This window comes from Somniosus microcephalus, unplaced genomic scaffold, assembly GCF_052327205.1.
Source record: "Somniosus microcephalus isolate GS21.2 unplaced genomic scaffold, FLI_Smic_1.0 scaffold260, whole genome shotgun sequence".
Classification (NCBI taxonomy): Eukaryota; Metazoa; Chordata; class Chondrichthyes; order Squaliformes; family Somniosidae; genus Somniosus; species Somniosus microcephalus.
This window is the reverse complement of record NW_028225447.1, coordinates 274,271-299,509: the sequence shown is the minus strand read 5'-3', so window position 1 is coordinate 299,509 and position 25,239 is coordinate 274,271. Positions and strand designations below refer to the sequence as shown.

At 44.5% G+C, this 25,239-nt stretch overlaps 1 protein-coding gene across 4 annotated transcripts in view; it reads right to left on the bottom strand.

Annotated features, from left to right (window-relative positions):
* Positions 1-25,239, bottom strand: part of LOC147081970 (discoidin domain-containing receptor 2-like) — a 254,192-nt gene that overhangs the window by 56,229 nt on the left and 172,724 nt on the right. For all 4 annotated transcript variants that reach the window (XM_085980560.1, XM_085980564.1, XM_085980563.1 and 1 more), the window contains 3 exons: positions 21,608-21,836; positions 15,498-15,645; positions 12,532-12,637 (listed from right to left, as the gene is read on the bottom strand). In XM_085980560.1, coding sequence (XP_085836686.1) covers positions 12,532-12,637; positions 15,498-15,645; positions 21,608-21,836 — 483 coding nt within the window. The remainder of the gene's footprint in view (positions 1-12,531; positions 12,638-15,497; positions 15,646-21,607; positions 21,837-25,239) is intronic.

Genomic DNA, 25,239 nt, shown 5'->3' with positions numbered 1-25,239 from the left:
CATGCATCAGAAACCACAACGTGAGCATGTGAAGGCATGTTATAGATGCAAGGGCGATCACCTGGCGAGTGAATGCCGGTTTCTGGAGGAAAAGTGCGACAAGTGTGGGAAACAAGGACACATAAAACGAGCTTGCAGGGCAAAATCACCCGTGGAGGAATCCAAACCAAAAGGGGGAGGACAGCAAAACCAAGGGAGAGAAGTGAAAAAACATGGAGCACACCACATCAGTGGGGAAGCTGAGGAAGAAGAGGACATGTTCATAATGTATAGCATGTTAGAGAACATTCCAAAAGTGGCTCCTATCACATTGCAACTGACAGTAAATGATTCTAAGGTGAACTTTGAAGTGGATACAGGGTGCGGCGTGACCATAATGAACAGGGAGGAGTACTCAAAATTGTGGAACCGTGCAAAAGTTCCAGAGTTAAAGCCTTGCTCCCTGCATCTTAAAACATATACACGTGAATGAGTAGCGACATTAGGTACAGCTAATGTAACTGTGCAACACAGGTACACAGTGGAACAGCTACCTGTAGTTATAGTATCGGGTACTGGACCAAACCTGTTAGGTCGGGGCTGGATAAAAGAACTTCAATTAGACTGGGGAGCAGTACATCAAATAGATGCGGGCAAACAGTTGACTTTGCAAGAAGTGTTGAGTGAACATGAGAATGTGTTCAAGGAAGAACTTGGCACATTTAATGGCCCCCCAGCTAAGATTTATGTAGACAAGGAGGCACCGCCAAGGTTTTTTAAACAATGACCTGTGCCTTATGCCATGAAGCCAAAGGTAGAGGCTGAGCTTGACCGTCTATTGAGAGAGAACATACTGGAGCCAGTGAAATGTTCGGAATGGGCAGCTCCCATAGTACAGGTAGACTATCCTTTATCCAAAAACCTCGGGACCAGCCGTGTTTCGGTTTTAGGAAAATTTCGGATTTTGGAAGGTGCGCGAAAACACTTCGGTTTTCAGAGTAATTCAGTTTGCGGGAGTGCGGATAAAGGATGCACTATCCCTTATCCGAAAGGGTGGGGGTCGGCGGGGGGTCGTGGTCGGGGGGGGTCGGGGGGGTCGGCAAGGGTGGGGGTCGGCGGGGGGTCGGGTTCGGCCGGGGGGTCGGGGGTTGGGGTCGGCGGGGGTCGGGGTCGTGCGCACGACTTACGCTGAGCGATTTCGGTTTTCCGAAGTCATGCTTTGCGCCACTTTCGGCTTTCAGAGGTTTTCTGGTTTCGGATGTGCGGATAAAGGCTGGTACACTTACGCTGAGCGATTTCGGTTTTCAGAAGTGCGGAAAAATGCTACACTATCCCTTATCCGGCTAGGCCTGTAAGTCGTGCGCCACTCTGGTCATGTCGTGCGCACGACTTACGCTGACCGAAAAAACCTTCGGTTTTTAGAGGGTTTCAGTTTTCGGAAGTCCGGATAAAGGGTAGTCTACCTGTACCTGTTTTAAAACCGGACAATTCGGTAAGACTCTGTGGAGACTATAAATTGACAGTCAATCGGGTGTCCAAACTAGAGCAGCATCCGATTCCTAAAACAGAGGATCTCTTTGCAAACCTGGCTGGAGGAAAGAAATTCACAAAGTTGGATATGAGTCATGCCTACTTGCAGATTACACTGGATGACGAATCAAAGAAGTATGTCACCATAAATACACACAAGGGCTTGTTTACATATAACCGCTTACCGTTTGGTGTCTCATCTAGTCCAGCTATCTTCCAGAGGACAATTGAAGGTGTACTACAAGGGATTCCACATGTTTCCATCTATCTGGATGACATTCTGGTGACGGGAAGAACTGACCAGGAGCATCTGAGCACTCTGAGAGAGGTACTACAGAGATTGGAGAGGGCAGGGTTCCGGCTCAAGAGGAGTAAGTGTGAGGGTGCCAGTCAGTCCCTTTCCTAGCCTCTGGATGGCACCTTCACTTGTTTGGATTTTCCCTTTGTTAATTGCTCCTTGCTTTTTGTGTTAATTCTTAACGGCCTGTTAGCTGTTTATGGGTTTCACCTGGTTTTCTTTGTATATTAGTTCGGTTGTTGCTTCACTCTTTGCTCAGTCCTCACTAGGGTGAACCAGGGAGTTAGTCTTGACAATGTTCCTTGTCTTGACTAGGTGCTCTGTGTGACTAGCCTTTTCTCTATGGCAGCTTGCCTTCACAAGCTGGTTGCCATAGTTCTCTCGAGTTATGTATCTAAGTCTGTGTTCTTGTCTCTGGATTTAAGATGTATTTAAGCCTGTTGTTCTGTTAAGTTGCTTGTCTTGGTAAGGTGTTGTTTGGACTAGCGTGTTGCTATGTGGGAGCCGTTGGGATCTTGTCTTGAGCTTTGCATTGGTAAGCCGATTACCCTTGGGGTAGCTTGTCTGGAGTTTAGCCTCGGCAAGCCGGTTGCCCCTTGTGGTAGCTTGTCGCAAGCTCAGTATAGACAAGTGGGCTTCCTCATGGAAGCTGTCCTGAGTTCCTATCTTGACTAGCCGTCTTGTAACTTGTCTCTAGTTCTTATGTATGCTTGTTGTGTTTCTGTCTCGAGTTCTCTTGTCTCTAGTTCTTATGTATATTGCTGTGTTAATCTAGTTATGTGTGAATCTAGTAAAGTTCAAACAAAGTACGGTATATGTGTCTCTTGTCTGGTTTCTGCACTTGGGTCCAGAACCTACCTCGCCCGGAGAGCACGGCCTCGTATTTATACGGCCCCGTGGCTCCCCAACCCTGACAGTAAGTGTACTTTCCTGGGGAATGAGGCAGTGTTCCTGGGACACAGAGTGGACGCCACCGGGCTCCATCCACTCAAGGAGAAGGTACAAGCACTGCAGGATGCCCCTGCTCCTACAAATGTGGCTGAGTTAAAAGCTTACCTGGGACTGCTGAACTATTATAACAGATTTTTACCAAACTTGTCAACTGTGTTAGCACCTCTTCACAAACTACTGTGCAAGGAGACACAGTGGCAGTGGGGAGAGGAGCAGGGGGTTTCATTTGAACAGTCCAAGAAACTGATGCTGTCGTCGGATGTGCTGGTTCACTACAATGCAGAGAAAGACATCATTCTCTCTTGTGACGCTTCACCTTATGAGGTGGGGGCAGTTCTTTCACACTGCATGGAAGATGGAACTGAAAACCAATAGGGTTTATGTCTGTGGTGATTATTCTTGTTTTATAAGAAGCATTGTAATTGGTTGCCTGTTTTCCTGCCTTGAGATATATGCTGTAAACTTATTGGTTGGTTGATTCCATGTGACCTGTGGTGGCCATCTTAAATTCAGTTCTCTACAGCTTGGTTGAGACTGGGTGCTTAACACGTACTGCTGGTTTTTTAAGGTTAATAAAGCCTAGCTTTTGAAAGGCAAGCTACTCTTTATTTCAATTTATTAACCTTTTGCTATAATGGAACGATATCTTCGACCGGAACGATTTAATGCTGACCCTAATTCTGCAGGAGTGGATGATCAATGGAAACATTGGTATCGTACATTTAAAAACTTTTTGGGCGTGTTGGATCAGCAATCTCTGAATAAGTTGGATATACTAATCAACTACATTGCTCCGGATGTGTATAAGTATATTTTGGACTGTGAAACTTATGAATTGGCTATTGCTACGTTGGAAATTTTTTTTGTTAAACCCAAAAATGAGGTATTTGCACGTCACCTTTTATCTGCCCGTAGGCAGCAGGCGGGAGAATCCTTGGATGCTTATTTACAAGCACTCCGGCGCCTTGGTGCTAACTGTAATTATAAGGCCGTGTCTGCAGAAGAACATAAGGAAGAGTTGGTACGGGATGCATTTATTAATGGATTACTGTCTAGATCAATTCATCAGCGGATATTAGAAAATAAGACCTTGGATCTTAAGAGTGCTTTTGAGCAAGCCTCTACATTGGATTTGGCTCAGAGAAGTTCGGATTCTTATGCTCTTTTTGATCGGCCTGCGACCGTGGTTTCGGCAGTTCCGGATGAAAGGGAGTCACGTGGATTTAATAGGAGTGGTTTACCAGATTCCGAAACAGTTTCTACTTCGGCAGCTGTTGCCTCTAGGATTCAGAAGTGTTATTTTTGCGGGAACGCCCGGCACCCTCGTCTGAAGTGCCCTGCCCGGGAGGCTGTGTAGTAAATGCAGCAAGGGAGGTCATTATGCACGTGTTTGCAAATCGGTTGCCTCCTCTGCGACCATTCAACCTTTAGATAGGGCGTTTATTGCATCAGTTTCTGCCGCCTTTTCCCATGGCCTAAACAAAGCTATAGTTATGGCCCAAGTTAATGGGTTAGAAGTGAAGGCCCTTATAGATACGGGCAGTACTGAGAGCTTTATAAGTCTTCAGTTTGTGAGGGAGAAGCGTTTGAAAATTTTGCCTGCTTCCTATCAGGTGTGTATGGCTCAGACGACTCTCACCTCACAAGTAGCTGGTTGTTGCCTTGTGAAATTAATTCTCCTAGGTAATACATATACTGATATACGCCTATCCGTTCTGCCTAATCTCTGTGCGGACATTTTGATTGGTCATGATGTGCTTCAATTACATGAGTCCCTCAGTCTTTCTTTCGGAGGAACTAAGCCACCTTTGTCTATTTGTGGATTAACTTCTTTATTCATTTCTCCATTATCACTTTTTTCCAATTTGATGCCGGACTGTAAGCCAATTGCTACCAAATCAAGAAGGTATAGCAGTCAGGATAAAGAATTTATTAATTCTGAAGTTCAACGTCTTTTATCGGAAGGAATCATTGAACCTAGTTTTTCGCCCTGGCGGGCACAGGTAGTTGTCACCATTAACGAGAGACATAAGAAGCGAATGGTGATAGACTACTCTCAAACTATTAACAGGTATACTCAATTAGATGCGTACCCCCTGCCTAAGATTGATGAGCTTATCAATAAAGTATCTCAATATAAGGTTTTTAGCACTATTGACCTAAAGCGTGCTTATCATCAGATTCCTATCGCTAAGAGGGACAAACCATATACGGCCTTTGAAGCTGGCAGAAAGCTGTACCAGTTTTGCCGAGTACCATTCGGTGTTACTAACGGTGTCGCCTGTTTTCAACGGGCAATGGAAGCTTTTATAAGTGATAACACTCTCTCTCTGACACCTTCTCATATTTAGATGACATCATGGTGTGTGGCAAATCAAGGGTGGAACACGATTTTAATCTAGAAAGATTCCTTCAAGTTGCGGAAAAAGTTGGCTTAACTTTCAATAAAGAGAAGTGTATCTTTTCGACCACCGAGGTAAATTTACTGGGGTATATTATCTCGGGAAACAAGATTAAACCAGATCCAGAACGGCTGCGACCACTGAGTTACCTTGCCCTACTAATTCTAAGGCCTTGCAACGAGTTGTTGGACTGTTTTCTTATTATTCTAATTGGATTGCAAACTTCTCGCAGAAGATCCGGCCCCTTATTCGGGTTACGACATATCCTCTATCATGGGAGGCCAGGATGTGTTTTGATAATCTTAAAAAGGATATCCTTGGAGCAGTTGTGCATTCTATTGATGAGCAGGTTCCCTTTGTGATTGAGACGGACGCTTCCGATTTTGCAATTGGGGCTACCCTGAACCAAAATGGAAGACCTGTGGCCTTTTTCTCACGTACTCTGAGCAATAGTGAGCAGAGACATTCATCAATAGAGAAAGAGGCGTACGCAATAGTAGAAGCACTGCGTAAATGGAGACATTATTTATCTGGGCGACATTTTACGTTAGTAACTGACCAAAAATCTGTGTCCTTCATGTTTGATGTCAAACATTTCGGAAAGATTAAGAATGATAAAATAATGAGGTGGAGGATCGAGTTGGCATGCTATCATTTTGATATAGTCTGTCGTCCGGGGAAGGATAATGTTGCCGCTGATGCGCTGTCGAGGGCTTATTGTTCTGTGCTTCACGGAGATACGCTTATTAATCTTCATAATGCTTTGTGCCATCCTGGTGTTACGAGGATGATACACTTCGTACGCAGTAAAAATTTGCCCTTTTCAGTTGAAGACGTCAAGCGGATGACTTCGTCATGCTCTGTCTGCGCCCGGTGTAAACCGAATTTCTTTAAGCCTCAACGAGCTCATCTTATAAAGGCTACTTCTCCCTTTGAATGCCTGAGCGTTGATTTTAAGGGGCCTCTTCCTTCAACGACTCAGAATCGATATATATTTACTGTTGTGGATGAGTTTTCAAGGTTCCCTTTTGCTTTTCCTTGTGCAGATGTATCAGCTGCTACAGTTATTAAATGTCTGACTAAACTTTTTGTCATCTTTGGGATGCCTGCGTATATCCATTCGGATCAGGGAAGTTCTTTTATGTCTTCCCAGTTGAAGGAATACCTCCAGAGTCGGGGAATTTCTACTAGCAGAACTACCCCGTATAATCCCCAGGGTAATGGACAGTGCGAACGATACAATGGGGTGATCTGGAAGGCAGTTATGTTGGCTTTGACATCCCGGAACCTTAAGAATACACAGTGGGAAATGGTACTGCCTGATGCCCTGCATTCCATTAGATCATTGCTTTCAACGGCTACTAATGTGACCCCCCATGAAAGGCTCTTCAACTATCCGCGGAGATCCTCTACGGGATATTCGGTACCTTCATGGCTTACTATGCAGGGACCTGTGCTGCTCCGACGCCATGTTAGACTGTCAAAGTATGATCCTTTAGTGGAGGAGGTGGAGCTATTGGAGGCAAATTCCCAATATGCTCATATTCGATTCCAAGATGGGAAAGAAAGTACGGTTTCAGTTAAAGACTTAGCTCCTTGTCGTGGCCAGCCCTCTCCTGAGGACATTAACAATAGCCATAATTCAGATAATGTTGATGTCGTCACAGATACTACGAACATTTCCAATCCTATTGCAGACACTTACAATTCTCTCAGTCTGCCCCTGATGGATGTTCATGACCCTCCCAGCCGACCTTCTAATGGGACTTCCAATCCGGAAACCGTTGATAATCGGGATATTGATAGCCTCCCTGCAGAAGATATTTCTGTGTCACCTGGTGTGGGAGGGCAAGGAACTCCACCAAGGCTAAGAAGGTCGACACGAACAAGATATCCGGTCGACCGATTAAAAATGGACTTTTAAAATAATTAATAATTTAATAGTAAAATTTTAAAATTGTTGAAGGCATTATACATGTATTGCTCTAGTCATAAATAACTAATTGTAAACTGTAAAGGCTACCTAGGTTGAAGTATGTTTTAAAAGGAGGGGTGAATGTGGTGATTATTCTTGTTTTTATAAGAAGCATTGTAATTGGTTGCCTGTTTTCCTGCCTTGAGATATATGCTGTAAACTTATTGGTTAGTTGATTCCATGTGACCTGTGGTGGCCATCTTAAATTCAGTTCTCTACAGCTTGGTTGAGACTGGGTGCTTAACATGTACTGCTGGTTTTTTAAGGTTAATAAAGCCTAGCTTTTGAAAGGCAAGCTACTCTTTATTTCAATGTCCCAAACTCTAACACCAGCGGAAAAAAACTATTCCCAGTTAGACAAAGAGGGGTTAGCAGTAATGTTTGGGTTACAGAGGTTCCACAAGTACATATATGGCAGGAAGTTCACCATATGCACCGATCATAAACCTCTTCTCTCTCTTTTCAAAGAAATGAAAGCAGTTCCACAGATGGTGTCACCCCGGATCCAGAGGTGGGCAGTGACGTTGAGGGCATATGAGTATGTCATCGTCTACAAGGCGGGCAAGTACCATGGGAACGCAGATGCCTTGAGCCGTCTTCCACTGCCAGGCACACCTATCCGTGCAGCTCCAGAGGACAGAGTTTTGATGTTGGAGGACATTGACACGGCACTTGTGACTGCAGAGCAAGTAAGAACATGGACAGGTAAAGATCCAGTACTGTCTAGAGTTCGAGAATATGTGGTGAGGGGATGGCCACAGCATCTGGAAGGGGCTGACTTCACACCCTACAGTGTCAGAAAAACAGAGCTGAGTGTGCAGGATGGTTGCGTGTTGTGGGGAGCACAAGTGATTATTCCACAGCCAGCACGACAGTCTATCCTAGAGCAACTACATCAGTGTCATCCTGGGGTCTCGCGTATGAAAGCCTTGGCTAGGAGTTACTTGTGGTGGCCAAAGCTAGATGAGGAGATAGAAAATCTAGTCAAGTCATGCAGCACTTGTCAGGAACACCGGAAGGCACCAGCAGCGGCTCCTCTCCACCCCTGGGAGTGGCCGGATAAACCATGGAGAAGATTGCACTTAGATTATGCGGGTCCATTCATGGGGAAGATGTTCCTCATAATCATTGATGCACATTCCAAATGGATGGATGTTTATCCTGTAAATTCTGCTTCCGCCACTACTACTATAGACTGCCTGCGTCGGAGCTTCAGTAATCAAGGGCTACCGGAGATCGTGGTGAGTGACAATGCCACTTGTTTTGTGAGTACAGAGACAAAAGAGTTCTTGAGAAAAAATGGCATAGTGCAGGTGACCTCGGCTCCATATCATCCGTCCTCGAATGGACTTGCGGAGAGAGCCGTACAAACATTTAAGGAGATGATGAAAAAAAGTGCAGTCCAAAGATGTGCGGGTTAGGTTGATTGGCTATGATAAATTGACCCTTAGTGTTAGGGGGATTACGGGGATAGGGTGGGATATGTGTTGGTGTAGGGGTTACGGGGATCGGGTGGGATATGTGTCGGTGCGGGCTCGATGGGCCGAAATGGCCTCTATCTGCACTGTGGGGTTTCTGTGATTCTGTGAAGGGAGTTTAGCAGCCAAGGTGTCACGGGTTCTGTTCAGCTACAGAATAACACCTCAATCCACCACAGGACTCTCTCCTGCTGAGATGTTATTAGGTCGTAAACTATGCTCCACTCTTGACCTTGTCCACCCAGACCTAAAAAGGAAAATGGAAAACAGACAAAACAAACAAAGAGAACCATGACAAAAGAACAAAGAGCCGAAGTTTTGGAGAAGGCGATGCGGTCCTTACCAAGAATTTCAGTTATGGACCAAAGTGGATTCCTGGCTTCATAGACTCAATGACAGGTCCAGTATCATACAAGGTCATGTTGGGAGATGGTAGGGTAGTACGCAGACATGTCGATCAGATACTTCCCAGACAAGGGGAAATTGAAATGAAGGTTCCAGATGCAATGACTGAAGACAGGGTTGCCCCCAGTTATCCAAGTGCATCTGTGGTGCCACCACCAGGGATAGAGCCAATTCCACAGGAACCTATTCATCAAGAGGAAACCATTGTTGCAGAGTCAGATACTCTGAGCACTGCTCAGGAGCAGCTGGTGGCTTCACCACAATCCGGGACTTTACTGTTAGACGTTCACAAAGGGCTCGCAAGCCACCAGAGAGATTGATACTGAACTGTTAGATTCATCAAGTATGGAACATGATGAATGGAGACTCCTTATGTGACCCTCAGGAATGGTTGTTTGTTAAGAAATTCATACTGAAATCTTAAGGGGGGAGGGATATAGTAATCTGGGATGTTATGATTAAGGTTATTCACCAGGTGGTGCTGTAGCCAATGCTGCTGCTAAGGTCAGAGGTTTGCTTCCTGTCAAGGCAGCAAAGGTGAAATGCCAGGATGCAGGCATAATGTTTGTTACTCTGTTTGTTAATAAAGTACTCGTGCTAATTCTACAATATCGCCTCTTCGAGTCCTTGTCTCACTACATGGATTTATCACATTCATCTAACCCTATCAACATAGCCTTCTATTCCTTTCTGACCCATGTACTTATTTAGCCCCCCCGCCTTAAATGCATCAATGCTGTTCACCTCAACTACTCCATGTGAGAGGGAGTTCCACATTCTCACCACTCTCTGGGTAAAGACATTTCTCCAGAATTCTTTATTGGATTTATTAGTAACTATCTTACATTCATGGCCCCTTTTTTTGGACCCCCCCCCCCCAGAAATGGAAATGAAATACGAGCCGCATATTACAGGTTCCATTACTACAATCTGGTTTATCTGTGAATGAAGAATTTACCATAAATTCTTTCAACAAATTGGTGACACAAATGCTGATGTAATGGACTAATTATGTCTAGAAAAGTTAAAAAATATATAAGAGGCCAGTTTAATAGCCATTATAAAGGGTGTGCCTTTGTGTTGTAATGAGCCATTTACAGCAGACTAAACTATTACTAATGCAACAGGTATGGGAGACACACCCTGCGCTCAAGGGGAGAGAGTAAGAACATAAGAACATAGGATCAGGAGTAGGCCTTTTGGCCCTTCGAGCCTGCTCTGCCATTCAATAAGATCATTGCTGATCTTTTACCTCAACTCCACCTTCCCGGACTATCCCCATGTCCCTTGATTCCCTTAGTAGAAGAAAAAGAAAGACTTGTATTTATATAGCGCATTTAACGACCACCGGATGTCTCAAAGCGCTTTACAGCTAATGAAGTACTTTGAGTGTAGTCACTGTTGTAATGTGGGAAACGTGGCAGCCAATTTGCGCACAACAAGCTCCCATAAGCAGCAATGTGATAATGACCAGATAATCTGTTTTTGTTATGTTGATTGAGGGATAAATATTGGCTGGGACACCAGGGAGAACTCCCCTGCTCTTCTTCGAAATAGTACCATGGGATCTTTTACATCCACCTGAGAGCACATGGGGCCTCGGTTTAACATCTCATCCGAAAGATGGCACCTCCGACAGTGCAGCACTCCTTCAGCACTGCACTGGAGTATCAGCCTAGATTTTTGTGCTCAAGTCCCTTGAATGGGACCTGAACCCACAACCTTCTGACTCAGAGGTGAGAGTGCTACCCACTGAGCCACAGCTGACAATTTAATCCAAATATCTATCGATCTCTGTCTTGTATATACTCAACGACTGAGCATCCACAGCTCTCTGGGATAGAAAATTCCAAAGATTCACAACCCTTTGACAGAAGAAATTTCTCCTCAATCTCAGTCCTAAATGGTTGGCCCCTTATTCTGAGACTATGACCCCTAGTTCTAGACTCCCCTGCCAGGGGAACCAACCTCTCAGCATTTACTTTGTCAAGCCCTTTAAGAATTTTACATGTTTCAATGAGATCACCTCTCATGCTTATAAACTCATGGGAATGTAGGCCTAGTCTATTCAATCTCTCCCCATAGGACAATCCTCTCATCTCCCAGGAATCAATCTGGTGAACCTTTGTTGCACTCCATCTAAGGCAAGTATATTCTTCCCTAGGTAAGGAGACCAAAACAGTACACAGTGCACAGCTAGGAAATAGGTCACTGAGTAGGTGGTGTTGGTGGCTTTTGATTCACAAGGTGCTGAATATAACCATGCAGTATGATCTTCCCATCTTTTGCTTTCTGGCTCTCTCCCTTTCACTGAGATCAGTCTCTCCCATTCTAACTTCTCTGATAGTAAAACTTAGTCGGACCATCAGGAAATGTAATTGCACTGTACTGGAAGAATATATCTCTGGAAACAGTGCTGCATGGGAAATTTAGTACCAGGCTGACTTTAATTGTTTTAATTCATTTAAGGTTTTCTCAGCATAAGAGGTTGAATGGTCAGTTTCTTGCACAGATCAGCAAGCAGTTTTCACACCAGTGACATAGGAACATAGGAATTGCTAGATAAATAAAGACCAAGGCCTATCTAGTTCACCTTCTACCATTCCCGGTAGTTACATGATACAACGATAATGGAGCTGTTGACTAATCGTAGCAATCAATCTCTGTCAATTAGTCTAGAACAGACCCAGACATGAGGCGAGGAAAACCCCAGTGGTGAAGAGCTCTGGGAACCATAAGTCCAAAGTCACCTGTTCTTCCCAAGAATGCTACACTTACCACATGTCATGTCTCAAATTACTCATATACCGTGTCCCAAATGTTATTTTCTGAAAGAAATCTTCCTAATTTATATTTCAATGAATCAATACTAACTGCTTCCACCATCGCCCCAGACAGTCTGTTCCATAGATTGACCACTCACTCACTGGAATATTGTTTCCACGGATTAGTTTTGAATTTACCCCCCCTTCAAGCGCAGGCCGTGTCCTCTGGTTCTACAGTTCTGGACAAGGTAAAACAGATCGTCATGGTCTACATTATAGAGTCCCTTTAGAATCCTAAAACCAGCAGGCATATCACCTCTCAACCATCTCTTTTCCAGTGAGAACATGCTTAATTTACATAATCGTTCCTCATAATCCAATCGGTCCAACCCCTTAATCATTCTGGTTGCTCTCTTCTGTATCCTTTCAATCGCTGCAATATCCTGATGGGTATGAACTTTCTGGCAGGTAAAAATTAAAAGGACAATTTTTCACGGGTGCTGTGGAATCACTGCATAAATGGTTGGATTCTGCAGCACTGAAGTCAAGTAGAGGCAGTTCTGTACTATAAATAGGACAGAAAAGTTAAAGATGTGGATAAGAACTCGCACTGTTGCAATCTCAATTTTTTTCTATGCAAACATGTTCATTGAGACCAACTCTAATTGTAACTACTGAAAATAGTGTAAAAAAAAGTATGGAGAATAAGAACTAATGGAAATTTGTTAAGGAGTGTAGGACATCTTACCTTGAACTGATTGCACCATCGTAGACTGAATCATTCAAATAAACAGTGGGGTTCCTGGCTGAGAAAATCTGGTGGCCCACTGGACTATTGTAAGACACTAGACCATCTGCACAAGGACACAAACAGATCACATCAAAGATACACCATCTGCAGCTCACTTAGATTTAAACATTTTGCACATTTTGGTGGACATTTTCACTCCCTCCACCCGATGGAAACCGAACGGTACAAGAGTTAAAATCAAAGTGGGCCCACTTACCAATCTGTTTCCGCTCCGATGCTGCCTTAAAGCTGGATGGCTGAGGCACTGCCTGACTCAGGCGGGAGCCTCGTGAATTGACGTTAATCAGGATCTATCACATCACTAGGACCCCAAGCCAGTTTTATGGTCAATTGAGCGGGTCGCCTGCTGTGGAAATTCCACGCTGTAGAAGCAGTCTGGCCAGAAGCACAGGTCCTCCAAGGTGAGTAAAAAAAAAAATTTTTGAGAGGCCAGGAGGGGGCAGGTGGTGCTCCTCTGGAAGCTACAACAAATAGTTTGGGTCACTGATGCCCGGGCTCCACCCAATTCTATGTTCCTAAAACCCTCCCGAACCTCTCTGCCCCACCCAATGACTTACCTTGCTGCCAACTGGGCTGCCCAATATTGCACCTACCCAATCATGGGAAGCTGCCCCGATCGGGGTGGGCGTACATTGAAATGAGGCCCGGCCATTAAAGTAGACTGGGCATCGCGCGACACTCCCTGGTGGGTCTGCCCGGGCATTCAGCCGCTAGCCCGCTCAGGAGTTAAAATCCCCCTGTTCAATTTTACTCTCAGCGTCTTCAATATCAGCTGAACGAAGCAATGACAATAGAATTTCTATAGTCAATGATTATATTGACAATAATGGTGTATCGCAATATGCCACTTTGTATGTGCGCCAACTTTACCACAAAATTAACAGGAGGAATTTTACCTCCCAAAGTGTTTGGCTATCACCCCTCCCTCAACTATCACCACCATTCATCTCACTGTATGTGGGAGCTCACCTTTTGCAAATTGGTTGCCATGTTTATCTACAATAACAACAGTGAGTACAGTTCATAGAATTACATAGAATTTACAGCACAGAAACAGGCCATTCGGCCCAACAGGTCCATGCCCATGTTTATGCTGCACATGAGCCTCCTCCCACCCGACTTCATCTCACCCTGTCAGCATATCCTTCTATTCCTTTCCCCCTCATGTACTTATCCAGCTTCCCCTTAAAGGCATCTATGCTATTCGCCTCCACCACTCCACGCGGTAACAAGTTCCACATCCTAACCACTCTGTAAAGAAGTTTCTCCTGAATTCCTTATTGGATTTATTAGTGACTGTCTTATATTTATGATGATGTCTAGTTTGGACTCCACCACAAGCAGAAACATCTTCTCTACGTCTACCCTATGGAACCCCTTCATAATTTAAAGACCGCTATCAGATCACCTCTCAGTTTTCTCTTTTTTAGAGAAAAGAGCCCCAGCCAGTTGTGCCTTTCCTGATAAGTATATCCTCTCAGTTCTGGTATCATCCTAAGTAATTCAGAACTAAGTTCAGAATTAATCCGTTGGACACGAACGCCCTGGGATGTCCTGAGGCTGTAATAAAGTGCCATATAAATGCAACTGCTTCCTTCCTTTATATGCACTGTTAACATTGGCATGCTGTGAGTCCCTCAGATAGTTTCAAAAAAACAGACCAACTACTCTCTCGTGATAATGAGTCATGCTGTAGCCCATTCTGCCGCCAATCTGCAGCACTACAGAAGTTTTGAGGTTTGTACCCAGAAGAAAACCCAGCTTTTGTTTCAACCTCCCGGGACAATGATAGTTAACTCATTGATTAGTCAGTCGAAGTCTCATTTTTGCAGTTTGGAAAGACTGAATTTGTGCTGCCTTCGTAGGCCATAATGATGCAAATTTTCCAGGAGTGTAACACAGCCCAGTACTGCAAGGAGGAACTGTTCTAAAGAGGCCGCACTGACAACAAGGATCGGAAGAAGAACAAGAAGGGTTCTAGCTGTGTATCAGACTGCACCGCTATTAAAGGGGCGTCATCTTCATGAAAAATTATTTGTCAATTTTCTTTTTTTGAGAGGATGACAAATCAGAGAGCTATGTATCCTTTTTGCCACTTATGCTCTCAGCATAATGACGCATTTCAACGTGATTTACATCAAGATGCATTGTTTTTATAATTTAATTTAAAAATGCATTGCCAAACTTTTTTTCAGAAAGACAGTGCACTTTAAATGTTCATCAGCGGGGATTCTATAGACAGAGTGGATTGTTGGGGCATAATCTTTATTTCAGCTGCAATGCCCTTACCCCCCTAAATCCCTCCCCTTTAATACCTCTTGCCCTGCTTTCAGAAACTTTCTAGAAACCCTTCTCTTCAAATATGCTTTCTTCCCCCGCCACCACCCCATAACCTTGCTGCTTCCCTTGTGATCTGTGCCCACTTGTTCCCTCTGCTCTGTAAACTGCTCCGAGACATCATCTGTTTGTGTGAAGCAATATAAATATAAGCAATTGTTGGCAGGACAGCTTTGGATTTAAATACCAACCAAGCAACCACTAGGTTTAGTCCATTTTGTGCCAGACCCAAAATAGCTCAGCTTGGGAGAATCTTCTTTATACATTCCTCTCCCCCTCTTTAATTCACCTGACAAGGTGATGCTGCTGTGTTTGAGATGCTATATACACACACCATATATACACACATTTACACACATATAATATGTACATACACACACATATCAAGGACAGATGTCTTGAGTTTGTTGGCATAGTTGTATGCACATTGGGTGGAGTGGAGGTAATCCAGTAATAGCTGCTCTTGAGGAAGTGGAAATACAAACGGGCAGCACAGGTCCCCTATCACTTGACCTAGTTCTGCCTTTAACCTATTGTCTTATTTTCTGAAATGTTCATGGACTTACCTAACCATTCACAGCCGTAAAGTTCCACTCTCATGCAAACACTCATGGAGTGATCAGTAATTGGTATGAACCTGACGAATCTGGCTATCATTGGTGGCTCCAGGTCTCTCAGTACAGGATCATAGGGGTTTACATTTCCTTCAATTACCTAAAGAAGAAGAAAACACAGAAGTATGGTTAAAATGAGATAAAGCCTACTTTCACATACTTGGGACTTCAGTGACTCACTTCAAGGTGCTCAGCAAAGATTGACGTCGGCTGTGGCTCAGTGGTAGCACTCTTGCCTCGGAGTCAGGCATTTGTGGGTTCATATCCTACTCTAGAGTCTTGGCCCCGATTTTAAAGGGGTCATGGTACAGTGCGTGAGAGCCCCAAAGCGGGCGGCGACCCAGAGAGTCCGGGGACATGGAGGTCGTGAAAAGGCGGTATGTAAATGCAAGTCTTTATATGTGATAGCTGAGAATTCGTTACTGCCCCAATCATTGACATGTACAAGATGAATACTGGCGGCACTCTTCGTATTATGTTTATTGTATGTATAATGATGTATATTGCATTTCATCAATGTCCTGGGGTGTAATTGCTGTTGTCATCTGGAAAACCATTTCTATTGTGAACAAGAACTATCAAAAAAAGCTAGCACATCTTTACTAAGTTCTGAGCTGACAGCAGAACCTCAGTAAATTATACAGTGACCGTGATGAAATATACAGGGACATGGAATAAAAGAAAGACATTTATATAGCATCTTTCATGACCTCACGACCTCCCAAAGCACTTTACAGCCAATGAATACTTTTGAAGTGTAGTCACTGTTGTAATGTAGGAAACATGGCAAGCAATTTGGGAACAGCAAGCTCCCACAAACAGCAATGTATTAATGACCAGATAATCTATTTTTAGTGGTGTTGGTTGAGGGATAATTGTTGGCTAGGACACCGGGAAGAACTCCGCTACTCTTCTTCGAATAGTGCAGTGGAATCTTTTACGTCCACCTGAAAGGGCAGACAGGGCCTCGGTTTAATGGCTCATCCCAAAAGATGGCATCTCTGACAGTGCAGCACCCCCTCTGTACTGCTCTGAAGTGTCAGCCTACATTATGTGCTCAAGTCTTGGGAGTGGGGCTTGAAAACGCAGCCTTCTGACTGAGCCAAGGTTGACACCCCAAGGTGCACAGCACCAACCCGGCACCAAGGACACAACTCATCAGAATTACTGGGCAATAAAGATACATCTCCAAGGTGTCCCAATAGACTGTTTTATTAAGGCTTGCCTATTTGAAAGCCCAGGGCAAGCAGAAATCTGGTGCACTGACTGAGATCCCGGTTTTCTGTTCTCTCTGTGCCTGGCAGAATTTTACTCCAGATATACCTGTATGATAAATGACCCACCAGTCCTTTTTCGATAGGTAATTACAAGAAGTAAAACTAACATAAATGGAGCACTTAAAAAAATCACTGAAGCCTAATGCAGTACCCAGCCTCCTGGTAGTGTTGGAGGCTGATAGAATTATACAAAACACTAATTATCATTTACGTGTTTGAGTTTAAACATTTCATTTTAGTCTACAATGTTGTGTAATAATACAGAATTAATTTCAGGGAGCGATGGATTAGAGAAAACAAACCATGGAGTGATACCGCATAACTCACTAACACCACTGCACCGTGACACAAGTGGTTTATTTGTCCATAATCCACCAGTCTGCAACCACATCCATTGTACGAAGCTAAATGACACTAGATTTGGCTGGAATCAGTCAAGATAATAGGTCATAAACCAAAATATCTTTTTATTTTAATTGCACCTCTCGAAGTGGCATTCCTCTGCTAAATATACTCTAATCACTTCCTGTCGGGAAACGGACTAAAGCCAAACTAAATAACTTGCAGTTACATAGCACTTTTAACATAGGAACATCCCAAAGGCATTTCATAGAGGAGAAGTGAATGCTGAACAGTCATAGAAGAGCTGCCCTTATCTTATCCCACACCAAGTCCTACTCGCCCCTCATCCTTGCCCTCGGTGACCTGCATTGGCTCCCGATCTCCCAACACCTGATATTTCAAATTGCCATTCTTGTGTTTAAATCCACCCATGTCCTTGCCTCTCCCCAGTTCTGTAAGCCCCACCTATGCTATCTACTCAAACTAACCATTCGTCTGACTTGGCCTCCTGTGCCTTCAGCTGCTTGGGCCCAACGCTCTGAAGTTCCTTGAAAACCTGTCTCTTTGACCATCTCTACCAACACTTCTACTACTGCTTGGAATTCATTTCTCCTATGTGAATTGCATCGGGATGTTTACTACATTAAAGCCACTATATAAATTTAAGGTGGTAGCGGAAGCAGTTGAGTGCTTGGCTCCCAACTCAATAGCCTAGATTGCAAGTGTTAGGACTGATAGGGGTAGATTTTGACTTTGTGCGATAGTGTAAAATGGATGATAGTGAATCGGCAGCCTGTTTTACATCTCTCCTCATTGTTATTTCCATTGAAGTCAATCACTGGCACCCATTTTTCATTATCGCACAAAATCAAAATCTACCCCTCTGTTACCTTCTTTGGTTCTTTTGCCAGTCACCTGTTGAGCTGGTAGATGGATCACAATGGGATGTGGCAGATTAAAGGCTTTTGTATTTTTAAAAAATTGATATCTTCCTCTCCAGCAATCCTCAACCCTCCAGTTCTGAGCACAAAGCAGGACTACTGATGTATTTGGTCCACTTCTTCATTCACCCATATTGTCAGGTACAGAAATAGAAATAAAGAGAGGGAAAGAAAGATTGGATTAATGGAGAGAGAGAGAAAAGAGACAGAAAGGAAAAGTAAGAACAAACCGAGAGTTAAAATAAAATTCATCTATGACGTAAACACTCACAGATCCCAGTTTTCTTTCAGTAAAGTCAAAACAAAAACAGTTTTGTTTATTCGTGTTGGATACTGTTGAAGGCCCCATTGAAGATTGGGAACAGTTTAAGATAGAGCAAAGGAGGGCAAAGGGCATGATCAAGAGGGGCAAAATAGCTTACGAAAACAAGCTGGCGGAAAATATAAAAACTAACTCCAAAAGCTTTTATAAATATATCAAAAGGAAAAGACTGGTGAAAACCAAAGTTGGTCCATTGCAGTCAGATACGGGGGAATATATAATGGGAAATAAGGAAATGGCAGATCAACTAAATGCATACTTTGGGTCAGTCTTTACGAAGGAAGACACAAAAAACCTCCCTGGGATATCGGGAAAAATAGGGACATTGGCAAAGGAGGAACTGACGCAAATCAATATCTCTAAGGATATGGTGTTAAGGAAGCTAAAGGGATTGAAGGTGGACAAATCCCCAGGGCCTGATAACATGCATCCTAGGGTACTGAAGGAGGTGGCCCTAGAGATAGCGGATGCACTAAGGATGATTTTTCAGAATTCATTAGACTCGGGAACAGTGCCGATGGATTGGAGGGTAGCTAACGTTACCCCACTATTCAAAAAGGGGGGTAGGGAAAAAGCAGGTAATTACAGACCTGTAAGCCTTACATCAGTTGTGGGCAAAATGCTGGAGTCCATCATTAAGGATGAAATAGCGGAGCACTTAGCAAATGGGGACAGGATAGGACAGAGTCAACATGGATTTACAAAGGGTAAATCGTGCTTGACTAATCTATTGGAATTTTTTGAGGGAGTAACTGGTAGAATAGATGGGGGAGAGCCAGTAGATGTGGTGTACCTGGACTTCCAAAAGGCCTTCGATAAGGTCCCACATAAAAGATTAGCATGGAAAATTGAGGCTCATGGGATAAAGGGGAAAGTTTTGGCGTGGATAGGGAACTGGCTGTCAGATAGAAAACAGAGAGTTGGAATAAACGGCTCATTTTCTGAATGGCAGGCAGTAACAAGTGGGGTACCACAGGGATCTGTCCTGGGCCCCCAGCTGTTCACAATTTACATTAATGACCTGGATCAGGGAGTCGGATGCAGCATTTCCAAATTTGCAGACGACACTAAACTAGGAGGGGGGGTGGGCTCAGAGGAAGAGACCAGGAAGCTCCAGAGCGATTTGGACAGACTGGGCGATTGGGCGGATAAATGGCAGATGCACTATAATGTGGACAAGTGCGAAGTTATCCACCTTGGGTGCAGGAACGGGAGGGCAAATTATTATTTAAATGGCAATAGATTGGGAGAGGGGGAAGTACAGAGAGACCTGGGTGTTCTTGTACACCAGTCACTGAAGGCGAGCATGCAGGTGCAACAGGCGGTCAAGAAGGCAAACGGTATGCTGGCCTTCATAGCAAAAGGGTTAGAATACAGGAACAGGGATACCTTGCTGCAGCTGTACAGGGCACTGGTGAGACCACACCTCGAGTACTGTGTACAGTTTTGGTCGCCTCATCTGAGGAAGGATGTTCTTGCCATGGAGGGGGTGCAGCGGCGATTCACCAGGCTGATACCAGGAATGGCAGGAATGACCTATGAGGAGAGACTATGTAGTTTAGGGATGTACACACTGGAGTTTAGAAGATTGAGAGGGGACCTCATAGAAGTGTATAAAATTCTGACAGGTCTAGACAGACTGGATGCAGAAGGAATGTTTCCCTTGGCGGGTGAGAACAGAACTAGAGGACATAATTTAAGGATAAGGGCTAAACCATTTAGGACAGAGATGAGGGGGAATTTCTTCACTCAGAGAGTGGTGAACCTGTGGAACTCATTGCCACAGAGGGCAGTGTACGCCAGCTCATTAAATATATTTAAGAGGGAATTAGATATATTTCTACGGGCAAAAGGGGTTAAGGGTTACGGAGAGAAGGCGGGGACGGGATACTGAATTAAAGGATCAGCCATGATCTCATCGAATGGCGGAGCAGGCACGAAGGGCCGAATGGCCTACTCCTGCTCCTATCTTCTATGTATCTATGTATCTATGATTAAAAACTGGAGCTTTAAGGGATAAGAAGACACCAGAAATCAGATATTAGTCTGATAGTTACAGTGATAAGATTAGCATAGCACGGAAGGTCATCAGAGGCTGTTGTATGCATGTAAATGATGTTACAGACTTGCAGACATGCCAAAATACTTATTTTAAATCTGTTTGATTTGATTTATTTTAATGCTTTTGAACCTATTATGCTGGGATTTTACAATTGAAGCATTTTGCTATTGCCGCTAACTAGCATTCCAACTAGAGAATTTTGTGACAGAAAGAGGGAACATCTCCCATTATGATGGGAGACTATTATTATAATGGGGGTTAGTTGACTGATAAATAACACTGTTTTACAATCTTACTTGCATCATTAAAGAATAATGAATGAGCACGTTCATGCTGAATTCTTAATTCCGTATCACTGTGCACCTCACTACGGTGTTATTGCTATACATTACATACTAAGAATGTTTATTGCATACTGATAATGTTTGCTATATATTCCATACTGACAACATTTGTTTTATGTAACAGACTAATAATATGTCAAATAGGCTAAGTTCACCAATCCCCTGCTCCCAGCAAGGTGCTGTGCTGTAAGTAGTACAGGTCAGAGAATCAGCAGCTCCTCCTACTGTCTACCAAAGCGTAGCATTGGCCAAAGTATGGGAGCAGGCTGCCTACCCCAAATCTCAGCCTACAAGATGTACATGGCCCAGAAGGGGTTTGTAAGGGATAAAACCAGAGCGAGGAGGAGGAAGATACCCGAATAAAAGATGCAAATGGTGGTTTATTTGTTCGCAGGATGTGGGATCGGATCTTCAACAGGAATTAGCTCAGAAACATTGGAGGTCATTTTGACTTTGGAAGATAGTGTAAAACGGGCGATATCGATTCAGCCGCCCCTTATACATCTCTCCTGATTCAGCCAAAGCCAGAATTACCCCCATTGTGATTAAATTTATTCAGTTTAATTTATTTCAATTTAGCTTAGTTGGAAGATAAATAGTAAGCTCTAACCAGTTACCTTCAACCACAATTATCTCTTACTCACCATTTGTACCCCAGCTACACAAAGTAGGTGTTATCGAGCACCACCAATGCTCATCTGCTCCCTTGTGCGGACAAACCAAATTTTACATTACATGGAAAAATATTTTGCATGCCTTTATTGTGGAATTTACCTGTTTCCCATGTCGATTTTTCCACGAATTCCATCGGTTTCCATCCCTACTGTAGTCAAGCCGGTACATCTGAGCAAATTCATTGCCATGGCCTCCAGCGTGGCGACCCTGAGTCCCCACAAGGGTAATAAAGTGCAGAGATCGCAGATCAACCTGAAGGAACTCCATGTCGTCAGGATCTACTGGACCATTTGGACACCAGGCTCCATCCCCATCTTCAAACTCCAGTCTATGGGACGGCAAGAGAGTTTTCACTGCCAGGTTTACTGGTTGCAGAATAAGATAGTGTTCTAAGTGAATATTTAATATTATAAGAAATTGGGCATCTTAGCACCTCCCGTTATCGCCTCTGGGGGGGTGACAACGGGGCGCTAATCACTTACCGACCGGGCGCGGCGAGAAGATCGACTCCCGCGATATTTGGCGGGAGGTTTGCGGCAGCGGTATGCCGTTGCGCCCCGATCTCCTTCGCCCGGAGATCGTGACATCATCGGCGTGTGCATCTCCTCGGTCCCGAACTTTGGTTCCGCCCCCTGCAGCATCGCCAGGCGAAAACACCGGCAGCTGCAGGAGGTGTTCATTAGGAGGCCGGGTGCATCGGGTGCGATACTTAAAGGCGAGGTGGCCGAGGTAAGTGGAAAAAATTCTTAAATGGTCTTTCTGTTTTTTTTCATTTTTCTTCACCAGCGATTGATCAGCCCAGCACTCTGCTGCAGTGCATGGGGCTGATCGGGCCGGATCGCGGCTGCCGTCGGGGACCAGGTAAGTTTTCCTCTTGCAGAGCCTGCAGCGATGGCCCTTCCCTTTAAAGGAGAGAAGGAGCCTTCCAACGCGGTAGCGCTGTACGGCCCATTGTGTAGCGTGCACACCTCCCGCCCCGCCTCCACCCCGCCCGATTTAGCACTCCACTTCCTTTCTGGAGCGCAAAACCAAATTTTTTTTAAAGTTGGCACCCCAAATGGTGCTGTAATGAATTTGTTCCCCCAATGACTTTAAAGGGGTGTCGGGACTGGCATAAACAAAAAGCAATTTGTTGGGAGGGCGGAGGGTGAAATATTGAAAGTGAAATAACTGCATTGTTTTTCCCACCCACTCCACCTGTCAGGGCACATGCAGTCAGGGGCCAGGCAGGGCTATGGGAAAGAACAGGGGGAGTGGGACTAATTGGATAGCCCTTTCAAAGAGCCAGCACAGACACAATGGACCAAATGGCCTCCTTCTGTGCTGTAAAATTTTAACTATGAAAGTTAATTGCAAGTTTACACAACCAACTTTCTGACTGATGTTCAAAAAAATGCAATTATTGTGAAAGTTATGCCTAATTTTTTTTCCCATCTCCTAACTTGGAGTTAATGATGTTTTTCAGAGCAGTGATATCACCCTAGAAAATCTATTTATTATGTTTTTTCAATTCAAATTCCTTTTTTTGTGTATTTGCATACATTCTCCCCTTTAAAAAAAATCTTCTTTTCTTCATTTAAATGCTTTGAAATTTGCCGCTAAGATGTTGGTGACACAGGCTGGTGTCATTGCCTCCTTTAACCTGCTGCCAGGAGGTGCCAGAGACCCTCTGGGTGGAGGTATGGAACTAATTCAAATCCTACTCTGGCCTCCTCCTTGATCTCTTCCGCCATTGCATTGATGACTATGTTGGCGCTGTGTCCTGTTCCTACTCTGATCTTCAGAATTTCACGAGCTATGCTTCCAATTTCCACCGTCTCTTACTTTTAGGTGCCCTATCCCTTCCTTCCTGGACTTCTGACTGTCTCTCTCCACAAACAGCTACTGCGAGCCCACCAACTCCCACAACAACCTGAATCGTGCTTCTTCTCACCCCACTTCCAGTAAAGACTCCTTTAGTTTCTCTCAGTCACAATTGCTCTAATGACTCCACTTTCCACACCAGAGCTCCTGAAAAGTCCTTTTTCCTCAGACAAGGTTTCCCCTCAATACTGGTTGACAGGACCCTTGATCGTATCCAATCCATTACCCATGACTCGGCTCACAACCCCTCCTCTCAGAATATAGAGTCCCTCTTGTTCCCTTCCACCCTATTAGTCTTTGCATCTGCCAGAGCATCTTCAGCCATTTTCACTACATACAACATGATCCCATCACTAAGCACATCTCCCCCTCTTTACTTTCCAGAGGGACTTTACTCTCCAGGATACCCTTGTTCAAAACAAAAGTGACTGCACTTCAACGGGAATTCATTGGCTATGAAGTGCTTTGGCAGATCATAAGGACATGAAAGGCACTATATAAATGCAAGTTCATAGGACAAGGGCAGTAGGCGCATGGGAACACCATCACCTGCAAGTTCCCCTCCAAGTTATACACCATCCTGACTTGGAAATATATCGTCATTCCTTCATCGTCGCTGGGTCAAAATCCTGGAACTCCCTCCCTAACAGCACTGTGGGAGTACAGGTAGGCTATCTGTTATGTCTGACATTGGTGATAGGTACTCGATTGCCTTGGCCTGAGCACATGGAGTTTGATAGTGCTGTTATCATTGTATTGTGTATAGGTATTCGATTGCTTGTGCCTGGGAGTGTGTGTGTGGAGCAGCCATTATAAAAGCAGCATGAACTGAACTCTGCTTACGGTCTCTGGATTATCTTTGCAAACGCAACATTTGGTGACAAGGATGGCTGAAATCTCTCTTCCACCACCTCCTCCCTTCCTTGCACTACCAGGTGAGCGCCCGATCTCATGGGTTCACTGGTTACAGTCCTTTGAAACCTACCTCATTGCTCTTGGACTAGAAACTGTGAGTACGGCTCGGAAAAGGCACTGTTATCCCATTGCTTGGGAGCAGAGGGCCAGCATGTTCTTGGGACATTATGCACAGCAGACTCAATTCAAACGTATGATGAGGCTGTGGCTCTGTTAAGCACGTACTTCTCTGCCGCACAAAGTGCCCTCCTGTGGCGATTCATTTTTAGACAGCGTCACCAGCTTCCCGGCGAGTCGGCGCATCAATACGTGGCTAATTTGAGGGGATTAGCTAGCTCGTGCAAGTTCGGTGCGCTACAAGATGAGATGGTGCGTGATCAACTAATAGAGCACACCAACAACGTGAGAGTGCGTGAAAGACTGTTACTCGAGTCCGACGATCTGTCGTTGTCACAGGTAGTCAACATTGCCTTTCAACTGGAGTCTGCAGCCAAATGTGCAGCAAAACTAGCACACACACCCAGTGACAGCGCCCTCGGTCCCGACAGCCCTGACATAGTAATGCTCGCGCGACGGCAGCAACGCGCGCTACCACGGCAACAGTGTGGAAACTGCGGATCTCGTTCACATGCTACCAGAGCGCAGAATTGTCCCGCGCGCGGCCAAGCCTGTCGCAATTGTGGAAAACAAAATCACTTTGCCAAGGTCTGCCGTTCTGCCCCTGTTGCTACAGATGAACACTCTCAGTCCTCAAGCAGTTGGCCTATAATTCACAACGTGAGCTCTGGGCCAGTAGTGGCTTTCAAGTCATGCACAATTAATCTGAATGATGTGTGCATCCCTCTGTTATTGGATACCGGTGCCAGCGTCTCACTGCTGAATGTGGACATATTCAAACGCTTTTTCAGCTCCCTGCCACTCTCTGCGCCCTCCACTGCCCTTTGCGGGTGTGG